The sequence below is a fragment of the Rhinolophus hipposideros genome (assembly GCF_964194185.1).
Source record: "Rhinolophus hipposideros genome assembly, chromosome: 16".
In the NCBI taxonomy this organism is placed as follows: domain Eukaryota; kingdom Metazoa; phylum Chordata; class Mammalia; order Chiroptera; family Rhinolophidae; genus Rhinolophus; species Rhinolophus hipposideros.
Window position 1 is genome coordinate 17966375 of NC_138062.1, and position 14573 is coordinate 17980947.

General features: G+C 39.8%; 2 protein-coding genes across 2 annotated transcripts in view; one reads left to right on the top strand and one right to left on the bottom strand.

Moving 5' to 3' along the window:
* Positions 1-11742: 11742 nt before the first annotated feature.
* Positions 11743-12836, bottom strand: LOC308509583 (uncharacterized protein). Its single transcript, XM_081077750.1, has 2 exons — positions 12362-12836; positions 11743-11781 (listed from the first exon to the last, which is right to left on the bottom strand). The coding sequence occupies exon 1, from the start codon at positions 12761-12763 to the stop codon at positions 12398-12400; it is 366 nt and encodes a 121-aa protein (XP_080933876.1). The 5' UTR covers positions 12764-12836; the 3' UTR covers positions 11743-11781; positions 12362-12397.
* SMARCA5 (SNF2 related chromatin remodeling ATPase 5) overlaps positions 12400-14573 on the top strand; it is a 36044-nt gene continuing 33870 nt past the window's right edge. The window contains exon 1 of the mRNA XM_081077747.1: positions 12400-13018. Within this exon, the coding sequence (XP_080933873.1) occupies positions 12848-13018 (171 nt within the window). The 5' untranslated portion in view covers positions 12400-12847. The remainder of the gene's footprint in view (positions 13019-14573) is intronic.

Below are 14573 nucleotides of genomic sequence, written 5' to 3' on the forward strand. Positions count from 1 at the left end.
CTACATCTTTTCAAATTAGAATGTGAAATAATAACAAACAGCATGGGACAGTAAATAATTACTTCTGAGGTACCAATGATGAGGTACTGAAGGAAAGAGTGTCAAAGTATTGTAGTTAAGAAAAGCTTCATAGAGGTGGAGACTGAGCTGGACTTTGGAGGATTGGCAAGAATGAAAAAGGAAAAATAACACGAATTATTTATTAGTTTGCTATTAGTTGTATGGAGAAGTATAAAACAGGAGAAAAGAGGCAGAATATGGAGAACCGTATATTGGGTAGACAGTTATAAATACTGTCTAATACTATATAACAAACCAAAATGTAACGGCTTAAAGAAAAAGAAGTCATTATATACTCATAGTTTCCATGGTTGGAAATGTAGAAGTGTCTTGGCAGGGCAGCTCTGGCTCAGAATTCTGATGAAATGACAGTCAAATCAGCTGATACTACTCATCTTAGGGGCTGCAGGATCTGTTTCCACTGCAGTTCAGCCCATGGCAGGCAAATGGGCAGGAGCCCTGTGTGCCTCTTTATGTGGGTTTCTTCACAGAGCTGCTTGAATATGCTCCTGGCATGGTGGCCGGCTGCCCCCAAAGCTCGTGACCCCAGAGACCAGGCAGAAGCTTCAGTGCCACACACTGTCATCACTACTGTGCTCGAGCGGTCATACGGTCCACTCCTGATTCATTGTGGAAGCAGAATTATGAGGCCATGAATGACCGGGAAGGCTCACAGGGAGTGTCCTACAGGCCAGCTATCCCAAAGGCAGAGCTGAGTGTTAAGACATGAGGTGCTGTATATTCTGCACCCTCATGGTGCTATGAGCCCATGATCCTGGCTTCAGTCATTGGTATCCTTCCTGAACCCAGATTCCTGATCGTTCCTGTGTCTGGCAGTCTGTGGCAGTGTTCTGAGAATCATTTCTAACGGCCCTTCACACCCATCAGAGATTGTAAAACTCATAATTCTTTATATTAAATTCCTTTGTGTTTAAAATTATTAGAGTGGCTTAAGTCTGATAAAAATTGACACAGGCCAACCCTTTTGCATTCTGGAATATTTTATTTCCTTACTCTCATAAAACTGTAATTAAAGAAAATTTGGGGAGAAAGACGAAAAATGCCTGCAAACTGTGTTACTTCCCTATCTTGACTGAATATGCAGTTGTATTCTGTTTTTCGCACTGACCTCTGTCAAATATTCTCCCAGGTGTTAAGGATCTGAATTGTCATCTTTAAAGGCTGCATAATATTCCTTCAAGTATTTAAAAATACTCAGTGATACTATCCAATGCTGATACTGGTGTGGGGAGTAGAACACTATCAGGCTACCACTGGGAGCTTACATTGGTACGACATTTTTAACAGCATTTGATCAATATAATCCTGAAATCTTGATACTACTTACTTTTAACGCAGCAATTGTATTTCAGGGAATTAATCCTAAAGCATTAATCAAAGATATGTACCAAAAAAATTTATCACCAAGGAGCTAGAAGCGTATCCAATAATGGAGGGTGCTTAAATTTTACGTACATGTGTATGTAGCCATTTATAATATAGAACAATAATCTTCAAGTGCGGTTCTCCAACAGGAGAGACCTCTGAAACAAAAGGGAAGCCAAGTATTTGGGAGATCCAAACCCTTTTCATCTTGCTTTAATTAGGGAACCTCCACTTTTTCTACACTGGAAGGTAATTGTAAGATTTTATTTGAAAAGTTAGGTTTCACTACATGAAACAGTCGTAAGTGTTGCAATAAAAGAATATGTGATGTCATGCTTTTTTAAAAAGCATGTAAAAATTCAGGCTATACAACTAAATATAGTATAATCCTATGTTTGCGTGTAACAGGATTAACATGGCAGGAATTACTTACAGATATTACAGAGATTAAAATTATTTTTAAAAAAGGTATAGACAACCTTAGGCCAATAAATTTGAAAATTACATAAAATGAACAAATTGGTAGAAAAAAACAACTGAAAAAAATTTGAATAGTTCTAATATTAAATAAAATGAATTTTATAATTAAACACCTTTTCACAAAGAAAACAGCTCAGATCAAATCAAGGAATTCTAGCAAACACTTAAGAAATACATAATGCCAATCTTACACAAGTAGGAATGCAAGGTAATACACCAAATCAATAAAAAAGAAAAAAAATTACATGATCATCTCAACTGATGCAGAATATTGGTGATAAATGTCAACATCTTTGCATGATTCAAAAAACAAAACAATGTGAAGTAAAAAAGTGAAATTTGTCACACAAAAAAGAATATCTATTTCAAAAATCTATCAGCAAACCTGACACTTAGTGGTGAAATATTGCAACTTTCTCTTTGAAACCTAAAGCAAAACTAGTATGTCCAGGATTACCACTTCTATTCATTATTGAACTGAGGGACCCAGCCAGTGAGAAGTATAATATTTGCACATAATAAAACTGTAATTACAGATATGATTATGTGCATAGAAAATCCAAATAAATTTCCAGGTTAAAGATTGCTAGAGACAGTCAATATGCAAAAATTAATTGTATATTTATGTACCCACAACAATTTGAATATGAAATGTTTTTGAAAGATGGAAATTGAGATAGCATCAAAAATATTAAATATTTAGGAATATATTTAAGATAGGATGTACAAAACCTCTGCTATAAAATATTGTTAAGAAACAATAAATAAAACAAAAATGAAGGGAGAAATATACAATGTGCCTGGACTGAGTAATGCAGTAAAGATATCGCGTTCCCCCCAAAGTAATTGTTAAATTCAATACAATGTTATTTAAAAATCTCAGGAGATTTTCATTTGTTTTTTAATGAATGCTAAAAACTGATTCTTAAATATATGTAGAAGTGCAAAAGACCAAGAATAACCAAACACGCTTGAGAAAAACAAGAATGGAACATGTACTATACATAAGTTGTGATTTATTATAAAGATATCAGTGTAATATTTGGTACAAAGAATGAAAAATACACCAATGGAACTCAAGAGAGAACAAAAACAGAACAACACACGTATGCACACTTGATTTATGACAAGGTAGCTTTGCAAAGCAGTGGTAAAGTAATAGTTTTCAATAAATTGTGGTGGACAAACTATATAAAGAACATTGACTTCTAATTCACATCATAAACAAATACCAATTCCCAGGAACCTGTAGACATTGTGAAAGGCAAAACAATAACAAAGTTAATCTAGGGGAATTTTATCATGATTGGAGTAAAAAGATTTCTTAAAGAGGACAAAAAAGAATTCGTCAAAAAAGAAATTGATAGAATTACATCAAGATTAGGAATATCTGTTCATCAACAGACACTACTAAGAGTCAAAGGCAATATACACGGTGGGTTATATCTGCAACCCATATAATTGACAAAGGCTTTATAACCTAAATACATTTAGAATTCCTACAGATCAATTAGAAAAATTCAGGAATCCAAAAGGGGAGGAGGAAGATAGAAATGAACACAGTTTTCACAAAAACAAATTTCCTAGTAATGAGGAAATGCAAATTAAAACCACAATGTCATATTAGGGAAAATCCACCAGAATGATTAAAATTAAAAAGACTGCCAATACCATATGTTAGTTGGCAAGGATGTGTAGCAACAGTTATTCACTTACAGTGCTAGTGGGAGTTCAAACTGATACAACTACTTTGAAAGCCTGTCATGTCTTTACGGAAGGTGCACACAGGCATACTCTATGGCTCCATGTTTATATTGCTAAGATAGGTCCCACTGACAGGCATGCTCATGTATACAAAGAGACATACGCAAGAATGTTCATGGTAGCATTATTTATAAAAACCAAACGTGCCAAATAACCCAGATGCCTCTTAACAATGGGAAAGATAAATTATGTTATGTTCTTACAATTAATCTATGTAAATGATGAACTACAGCTAAGTCACCTGCTCACAAATGATCTTACAAATGCAATGTTGACTAAAAGAAGCAAGACACAAAAGAATGCTTAATATATGGTTTTACTCATTAAGTTCAAAAACAAAGAAAACAAAATTATAGCATTTAATGCATGTTTAAGTGGTAAATCTATAAAGAAAGAAATCAATTTCTATGAAAAGAAGAATAGTGATCATGTAGGATGGGGAGGGAGGGATAAACAGATGTGAAGGGGCATATGGGGGATCTCTGGAGTGCTGGCCTGAATAGTATTTATATTTTGGTCTTGTGCACGGCTATATGTTTTGCTTCATAATAAAAATGTTAAAAATAAACTATGTCAAAAAATTTTAACCTGAATCTAACTTCCAGAGGACAAAGGAACAATTTAAATGATAGCACTAGGAAGCAATCAGACAAAATACAAAACATTCCATATAAGACCATTTGCCTGGTCTCTACAAAGAATCAATCATTAAAAAAAAAAAATGAGGAAGTGCTCTAGAACAAAAGAGACTAGAGACATAACCACAATACTGTGTGCAAACCTTGATGGGGGAAAAGAGTTACATCAGACATTTTAGGCACAAATAGAAATTTTTAAATGGACTAGATAAATTACATTAAAGAATTATCATTCTTAATTTTCTCAAGTGTAATAACATTATTATAGCAATGGAGTTGAATATCTTTCATCAAATATAATAGATGCATGCTGAAATATTTAAATGATCTTTACCTAGAAGAAAGAAAAAAGGAAGGAAGGAAAGAGCAGAGGGAGGGAAGGAAGGAGAGAGTAAGAGAGAGAACAGAATGGTAAAAATAAATAATACATGAGAAAATCCTTGAGTTCATCAGAAGAACTTTTTTTTTTAAAGCTAATAGTATGAATTAACGATCATTTTTTAAAACATTTAAAAATAATCTGTGTTTTGCATGTATTCTCCACATCCTTTTAATCAAATTTATATATTAGTCTAAATAACACAAAATAATTTTCGTTACAAAGTATTTTTTCAATATAATAGTTTGAATAAACAACGCAATCACATAGATCAAAACATAAAAAGCATAAAATATTATACAACAAAAAGTATTATCTCTCACACACGTCCGTGTTTGTCCTTCCAGATATTGTGCATTCATAAGAAAATTAATATATATATATATTAATTTATATACATATTAGTGGTACTTGTAAATTTCAGTTGTTTTTGAGGATACCTTTTTTCCCCTGAGATTATATTTGCATATTTCCGGCACCTATGAACAAGTTTATTTGGTGCACAGCGCCCTCTTGTGTATAAACGGAATCTGCAAGGCAAGTCCTCACAAAAAGTGGAATAAATTTATGAGTATTCTTTCATGGAATTACGTGTGTAAAAGTTCCTTGAAGTCATGTAGTCTGTCACCACACCTTCAATTACTCAATTATGACTAGCCCCAAAATATTAGCCCTTTTCTTTAAGTTCTCAAGGAAGGTGTCCCCGTACTTGTCTTAGTGATCTCATACATATTTGGTGCTTTTTTGGTCTCCAAACAATTCTTACCTCCATATTTTGTTTGATTAAAACAGGAGTTATTGTCTTTCTTTTCCCTTGATATATTTTTTCATATACCATACAATTTACCCACTTAAAGTGTACAGCTCAATGGTTTTTAGTATATTCCGTGTTGTGCAACCATCATCACAATGTATTTTAGAATATTTTCATCACCCCCCCAAAAAAAACTCTGCACCCATTTCCCCAACCCTACTCCCAGCCCTAGGCAACCTCTAATCTACTTCTGTCTCTATAGATTTCCCTTCGCTAAACATTTAATATAAATGGAATCATACAATATGCGATGTGGTCTTTTGTGACTTTCTTCTTTATTTAGCTTAATGTGTACAAGGTTCACCCGTGTTGTAAACATTTATCAGCATTTCGTTCCTTTTTATAGTTGAATAATATTCCACTGAGGAATGCACCACATTTTAATTTGCCAGTTCATGGACATTTAGATCATTTCCACTCTGGTTATTATGAATAACACTGCTACAAATATTCAGTTGTATTCCTTTTACAAATGTAAAGTTGGAAGTCTTCTGAGCTGAAATGATAACCCCAAGGCTTACAATAGGAGAAAGGAAGTGTCCTCAGGACTTCACTTTGCCCGTTGCCAACATGACTCCAACCATATTGGCAGCTGCTGCAATAAGGGTATCTCACACCCACTGTCACCCCAACCTTTACCTGAAGTCCTGCCATCTATCATCTTCATTTCTTCAAACCCAAAATGATCATCCGATTAGCTGCCAGTCTCCCACCCCTTTTCCTTTCCCAAACCTTTCCTCTGGTTCTCTGAAAAACTATATCTTGACTTTATGCCCAATGTGCCTTGATGGAATGTGGCTTCCTCTGAAGACACCATTTCCTCAACTCTTTCAAGAGGAATTATTTCCTGTCCTACCCCAGGCCCTAGGAGCAGGAAGGGAGTCCCCTTCCTCTCCTACAAGTTCTTCCTCCTTCCCAAACTCTAGCAATTTGGGAGCTTCAGACACCACCTTTTGTTGCTGTAATCTGGTGACTCCTGGGCCCCACTTCTCATTCAGTGGTGACTCCCTCTCACTCCCCTGTGGCTCTCTATCTTATCCTCTTCTCCATTGGGAGTTTTTAAGGTATTAATTTAATTTCTTAAGTAGTTAATAGTGCTATTCAAATTATTTCATGTCGTCTGAGTTATGTTAGCTTGTATTTTTCAAGGAAAAGATCTATTTCATTTGTCAAATTTTTGTTAATAGTAGTCCATTATTCCTTTGATGTTTTCAGGGTCTGTAGTGATAGGTCTTGTTTTATTCCTAATATTGGTGATTGTGTCTTGTCTTTCTTTTTTTGTCAGTTTTCCCAGAAGTCTGTCAATTTTACCTTTTCAAAGAGCCAGTTCTGTTTCATTTTATCTTTTTCTATGTTTTTCTGTTTTTCAATTTCATTGATCTCTGCTCTTACCTTTATTGTTTCCTTCCTTTTGGTTACTTTGGGTTTATTTTGTTCTCTTTCTAGGTTTCTGAGATGGACACTTAGATTGGAGACTCTTCCCCCACCCCTTTATAAACGTAAGCATTTAGTATATGCACTCTCAGCACTGCTTTAGCTGTGCTCCATACATTTTGATATACTGTGTTTTCATTGAAGTCAATGTACTTTTGTCTTGAAACCTTCTCTTTGACTCATGGATTATTTAGAAGTTTGTCATTTAATTTGAAGACATTCTTTGCAACTTTTTGCAAACTATTAATTTCTAGTTCGATTCCACTGTAGCTGAAGGACAGACACACTGTACAATTTCAATTCTTTTAAATTTGTTGAGGTTTGTTTTACGGTCTGTATTGGTATATTTTTGGTGGATTCTTGAAAAGAATGTATATCCTTCTATGGCTTTGTGGAGTGTTCTATAAATGCCAATTAGGATCTGTTGGGTGGTGGTGGTGGTGGGGGGGGGTGTTCCTCTATATCCTTGCTGATTTTCTGCCTAGTTCTGTCAATTACTGAGAGAGGCTGTAGTTTTCACCTATAATTGTAGATTTGTTATTTCTCATTTCAGTCTGTCAGTTTTTGCTTCATATATTTCGCAGCTCTGTTGTTTGGTGCATACACATTTTGAATCATATTTTCTTGGTGGAATGACACTTTCATCATTATATAATGGTTCTCTTTGTAATTTTCTTTGCTCTGAAGTCTACTTTATGTGATAATGATATAACCACTCCTGCTTTCTTTGAATAATGTCTGAGGTATATCTTTTCTACCTTCTTACTTTCAATCATTTGAGCAAAGGCACCACCAAATTTCTTAACCATAGCTTTGGTTAACATTAATTCCTTTGAAAATACTTCAGGGGTGGTAGTAGTTAATATTTAACTTTGGCTCAGAAAATTTGGGTTCCTAGGAGTACTTAATCTAGAATCAATTCAAAAACAGAAGAAAATATTTTTCAAAAGCAGCAAGGAAATGCACAGAGAACTTGAACTTTTAAGTTGTAAAACATAAGGAAAAGGTAACTTTAATTGACTATATAAATACATGTATATACACTCAACAGATGCAAACTCAGGCACTGATGTGAGCTGGTAATCAATTATGAGGGGAATATATTTAAACCTTACTTATTTATAAGAGCATAATGTTTTTCTTTAATTGAAATCCCCTTGCATGGCAAATAACCTGTGTAGGAGGATCCTGAAAAATATACAGAGGAGATGTGATCACTGGTATCTAGTGTTGGAAATTCTCATTCTTAGATTCAAACTCAATACTGTTTTATTGTTGCAATGGAGTCACTAGACTTTATATTCTTAGGCTTTTGCAAAATAAAATAAGTACGCAGGAAGAAAGGCCCAGCATTCCTACTTTGTCCTCGATTAACTTAACTTCTTTCTGTTACCATTCAAGGCCAAAATGCTGAGATAGTCCTGGCTCTTTGGCATCTTTTGTCCAACAGCAATATCTCTTTGCCCCACTCTATTCAGTATAGCACACGCTGTTCTAGCACACTAAGTAGGAATTTTAGGTATAAAAATATATATTTGTATATTTGAGATAAAACACTAACACGGTTTCACATTAACATTCTATTTCTGGGAACATACTTATAGCACTAATTCCTTCTAGTGTTTTCTTGACACTATTCCCCTTACCCTTCTCCTTATTAAAAATCCACTAGGTTCCCTTTCCTCCAACTAGACTCTTATCCTTACTTAGGCTTATGATTTTACAGGATAAGAATATCTAACACTTGAACCGAGAGCTCAGTCTATGTCAGGCACCATATTAAACACCCTACGTGCACAATCTCATATAATTCTTATGACATCATTGTAAGAATATTATCCCAATACAAAGTTGGGATAATATACAGGTGTACCTTGTTTTATTGCAATTCGCTTTATCACACTTGACAAATACTGCATTTTTTACAAATTGAATGTCAAGCAAGCCTATTGGTGCCATTTTCCCAACAGCATTTACTTACATCATGCCTCTGTGTCACATTTTGGTAATTCTCACAATATCTCAAACTTTTTCATTGTTATATTTGTTATGATGAATATTACATAAACTTAGTTGATAAAGCAGCAGCAGGATTTTACAGGATTGACTCCAAGTATGAGAGAAGTTCAAAATTGGGTAAAATGCTATCAAACAGCATCACATACTACAGAGAAATTGTTCATGAAAGGAAGAGTCAATTCATAAGGCAAACTTCATTGTTCTCTTATTTTGAGAAATTGCCAGAACCACACCAACCTTCAGCAACCACCACTCTTTGGTCAGTCAGCAGCCATCAACATTGAGGTAAAGACCTTCCACCAGCAAAAATTTCTGACTTGCTAAAGGCTCAGATAATGGTTAGCATTTTTTAGCAATAAAAATATTTAAGGTATGTACATTATTTTTTTAGACATAATGCTACTTATTGCACACTTAATAGTCTGCAGTATAGTGTAAACATAACTTTTACATGCACTGGGAAACCAATGTGACTCACTTTATTGTGGTATTTGCTTTATTGTAGTCATCTGGAACTGAACCCACAGTATCTCCAAGGTATGCCTGTAATAATAAAAAGATGAGATGATTTCAAATCAATTATATGACTTACCTGAATTCACACAGCTACTAAATTCTGGAGCCTGCATGGGAGCCTAGGCTTGCCCAACCCCCCAGCCTACTCTCTTACCACATTAATCCTATATTATGCTATCAATTCCAGAACTACCTGTTAGTTTTAGCCTATTAGTCATTGAAGAAAAATAGGCCGTTGTGATTTGACCACCCTGTAAGTACTACATCTGCCTAACTCAGCTAATGTCCCTGTAGCTCAGTTTCCAGGCGTCCTGTCTTTTCTGTAGCTCTTCTTTCCACTTCCTGCTTCCAGATCATGCTCAAAATGTATTTCTCTGTTCCTGATGTTAGTTAGATTAGTGGATGCCAACGTACTATCTCCGCTTCTCCTTTGTTCTAAATATGTCTCCTGTATAATTTTCCCCATTAAGATTCCTATACAGCTTTCAGATGAGAAACCTATGGTGTAAATACACATGTTAAAAGACAATTGCCATTTTGGAGGCAATTTTATTTATAGCTTTTCTTGCTATTTATTGCTTTTCTTAAATACCGGTCATATTTAAGAAACTTCCATTTATATATTTCAGTATAATTTTAGGGATTCTAAACCAGGAACTACCACTGTAAAGAGTGAAGGAACATTCAAAATACCAAATAAGTGTTATAGTCTTTCTACTTAACAATGTGAATATTAAATATTTATTCAACAACTATTTATTGAATGTCTATACATCAGATACCACCCTAGACACTACCTTTTTACCCTTCCACACAATCTTTTTTTGGTGAAAGTACATTTTTAATATTAAAAATTAATTTTCTCAACATGATACACAAATTTATCTTAGAAAAAAATATATAAACAAGCAAAAATCACACATCAGTAACAACCACTTTCAATACTTTTATGAATATCATCCCAAACTTTTATCTATATTTTTGACCTATTAAACTTCTTTCAGTAAACATTATATAATGAACATTCTTCTACATTAATAATTGTTCATTTTGTGGGTGTACAAAAGTTTTGGGGGATTTTTAATTTTTTTTATTGGGGAATATTGAGGAACAGTGTGTTTTTTCAGGGCCCATCAGCTCCAAGTCAAGTCGTTGTCCTTCAGTCTAGTTGAGGAGGGCGCAGCTCAGTTCCAAGTCCAGTTGCTGTTTTCAGTCTTTAGTTGTAGGGGATGCAGCTCATCATCCCATGCAGGAATTGAACCAGCAACCTTGTTGTTGAGAGCTCACACTCTAACCAACTGAACTGTCTGGCCACTCCGGTGTGCAATAGTTTTAAAATCATACTTTCAATGTTGGATTCAGACTGTTATTAGATTTTTGCAATTACAATGTGAAAACTATTATGAACATGATTGCAGGTACAGTAGTTCCTCAGTTTTCAAACGTCTCCGTTGACGAACATTTCTGTTTACGAACCCTGTAAACCCACAAGAAAATGCTTTGATTTACAAACATGCCTCGGAAGTCGCACATGTCATGCGGCTTCCACTGAGTGCAAGATCCTGATTCCCAACGTTTCAGAACTCCAACGGTCTTCTGGAATGGATTACGTTAAAAAACCGAGGTACCACTGTGTTTATCTTTGCGTATTCCTTATAATCTCAGAAACAGAATTTCTAGTGGGCTGGAAGACATGTATCCAGACCTCAATTAAAGAATTATCACTCGATTATTTTAAAAATTTGTAAGCTATACATTCAAAGGAGATCCCTTCTGTTTGAAATTATACTTAAACAACCAGTTAGCTTAAGCCTTAATTAAGTCTCAAAAATGTGTCCCGTTTTTCAATAAACACTGATAAAATACTGGACAAGGGGATACAAAGATGAATAAATACCTGTGTAGGGCAGATGATTTACTGTAATATGCAGATCTGTAACCAAATTGCATACAATGGACTTAAATTCTATAACAGTTGGATACAGAAAGCTGGGTTTCAGACAGCCTCAGACTGTGCCAATAATTAGTACTGATTATCTCTTCACACTTAAGGAGACTGTACATTTTTTTCTATTGGGGACTATTGGGGAACAGTGTGTATTTCCAGGACCCATCAGCTCCAAGTTAAGCCTTTGTTTTCCATCTCATTGTGGAGTCCTCGTCTTCAATCTAGTTGCGGAGGGCCCAGCTCAGGGGCCCACGTGGGCATCCAACCCGCAACCCGGGTGTTAGGAGCAGCGCTCTCACCAGCTGAGCCAACCAGCCGCCTGGAGAATGTGCATTTTCATTTACTATTTGGTGGTTAAGGAAAAGACACAACCCAGGGCCTCGCTGCCGTATTTATTGATTACTCGTGTTTCTCACTTCCCATGGTAGGATACACACAATTTACTTTTAGCGTATAAATTCAGAGGAAATACCTACTTTGTATCGAAGTAGAAGGTATTGAGAAATTGTTACAGGTAAAATGGGAAAGTTAAGAGGAAAATAAATCACACTAATGGGCGCTTCTTAGACAAAAAACTGAGACGTCACTTGGGATAACGATAACGTCATCAACGCTGTGGCGTCACGTCTGTAACAAAACACGGTACAAAAAGTGTTAAAGCCAGCACAGTCCTCCAAGTTTCAGTAGGTGGTGCCAAGCCTGGGCAAGGTTTCAGCGAGCGACACCAAGCCAGGCCAGGCAAAGACACCGCGGCCGCAGACATTGAGGCTTTAGGGATGCGCGATAAGAGCGCGCTCGCGTCAGGCCCCTGAGCCGACGCACAAACCCGTCTCAGAGCTCTCCGTCGAGGCCCCGCCCACCTCGATGTACAGGCCGCGAGAGGGGCCGAAGGGGGCGTGGCAAGGGGAAGGAGAGGAGGATACGCATGCGCACTCGGAGCCCAGTCTATTAGCCAACTCTCAGTCTCGCGAGGGTTGAAAGTCGGTGGCGTAGGCAGTTGTCCTGGATGCTGGAGAGGTAGATGATATCGACCGGAGGAAGAGGGACCGCGAAGCTACTTCTTCGCCTCGGTCTTTTTTTCGCTTTCTTTTCCCCTTCCCGCATCCCTCCGCCCCCCTGTTAATCAGCGCGCCTTTCCTGACCTCAGTGACCCGCGTGGCTCCGCCCACTCTCGTCGACGTGATTCCCGCCGTGAGGTAAGCGCCGGTGGAACCCGATCCCCGCGGAAGAGGACGACGACGAGACGGGGAGGTTGCTGGTCCCGGTTCAGGCTCGTCCGGGAGCCGCTGCGCAGAAGGCATTGGTCCGTTCCTCCCTCGGTTCATTGAGACGTGGCCGCCCGGGCCTAGGCCTCCCGATCCCTGCCGCGCCCGGCCTCCGGCAGCAGCGGGTGACGCAGACGGAACATCATGTCGGCGGCCGAACCTCCGCCACCCCCGCCTCCCGAGAGCGCGCCTTCCAAGCCCGCAGCCTCGGCCGCCAGCAGCGGGAGCGGCAGCCACAAAGGCGGCCCCGAGGGCATCGCGGCGCCGGCGGCTCCCTGCAAGGCCGGCGCGGGTCCCGCGGACGCGGAGATGGAGGTGAGCGCGGCTTTGGGCGCCGCGGGGAGCGGGGGCTGGCCCGCCTGGCTGCGTGTCGGTGAGGAGCGCGGGCCGCGCTCAGCCCCGCGCGCCCCGCGCCCAGCCCGCCCCGACGCCCGGTCCCCGGCGCTTAGCATTTGGAGCGCATCTGGCCGAGCCTCGGGAAGCTCTTAGGAAGCAGATGCCCCTGGGGACCGAGGCGGGAGCGCCCCGCCCGCCGTGCGCTCCCCCCGGCTCCCGCGGTGCCCTCTCCCGTCTGCAGCTGGGCGGCGGTGCCCGCGCAGCTTGGGGGCGGGCGCGGGACCGACGGCGGGGGAAGGGGCGTGAAGGCGGCGCGTCCTAGGACCCGGCCTGCGGTTCCTCCTCCGGGTCCTGGCGGGGCGGTGTCCGTGCTGGGCCGGAGACAATGGCGCGGGCCGGGTGGCCGAGGGCGCGGTGGGGACTCGCCGGGCGCAGCTGCTCCCGGGCCTGTTCCGCGGGGAGGGAGGCGACCGGGGCCGCGGCAGCTGCCTTGCACCCCCGTCGATTTTGAGGGAGGGAGGGGCGTGGGCGGGTGAGGGGGTGAGTGGCTGGCGAGTCGGGGACGCTTGGTCGGATGGCGTGCAGCCCGCCGCAGCTCCTCGTCGGGGCCGCGGCCTTTCCGTGAGAAGTGGCGCCGCCCGCCGCCCCGCCGGCCTCTGGGGCGCGGGCCGAGGGGAGACGGGGGGGCTGCCGGGGGTCTCGCGGCGGCGTGCCCAGGGTGGCTGATGGCTGAACAAAGTGGTGGCTGGCTCCTTCCACGTTGTGGTCTCGGCCTCGGATCTGCTTTGAGGTATTTTAGAGTCGCAGCCAAAGGTCTCTGGGATTTTCCCCTCCTCGGGTAGACAGAGTGAAGGTGATGCTGCTGCTTCAAAAACGAGCCTTGATGCCGAATGAACCCCGGAAGGGATGGTTAGTGCAGTTTACCGGTGAAGTGTTTGGCGCAGTAGTTTTGTTTGGTCACCAAAGGTCTCCTTGAGGGTGAAGTAACACGTTGTAATAGTTTTTAAAGAACTTTTAGTGGCGAGGTAGGTTTTAGTGGAATAGGACGTGCGGTGTGCTGTAGTTTTCAGTGGTTTGAGATTTGTTTAACGTTCCTATCTACCGTTGCCTGTTTTTTCTCTCTAAGACTTTGCATGGTTCTTTTAGGTCACCAGGCAGGTTTCACTTGGATTCCTGCTCTGTGCATGGCTTAGGGGATTTGAAAACCTGTGACAGCGAAACTGTGTCCAAATGCACACGATTCTTTCCAAAATGATGTTCATAGTTTTCACTGGCTTTTCAAAAGGGTCTGTTATTAAAATTTTGGAATGACCAATGTCTCCCTAGAGATCTTATTTAAATATCAAAAGCAGAGTAATTTAAAACCTAAACTAAATAATTTGCTATTTTTAATTTAAAGTTGAATTAAAGTTTAAGTATGAATATTGACGGATAACAAGTACCGTGTGAAGTCAGTGGTATGTTTATTTGCTAGATGAGGAAATTGAGGCAGCTGCTAAGTAGAACCTGTATCAGGCTCTAAGACTGACCCTTT

Bases quoted from the DNA above. Each gene is read 5' to 3' on its own strand.
- LOC308509583 (XM_081077750.1), bottom strand. From the start codon at position 12,763: ATGAACCGAGGGAGGAACGGACCAATGCCTTCTGCGCAGCGGCTCCCG.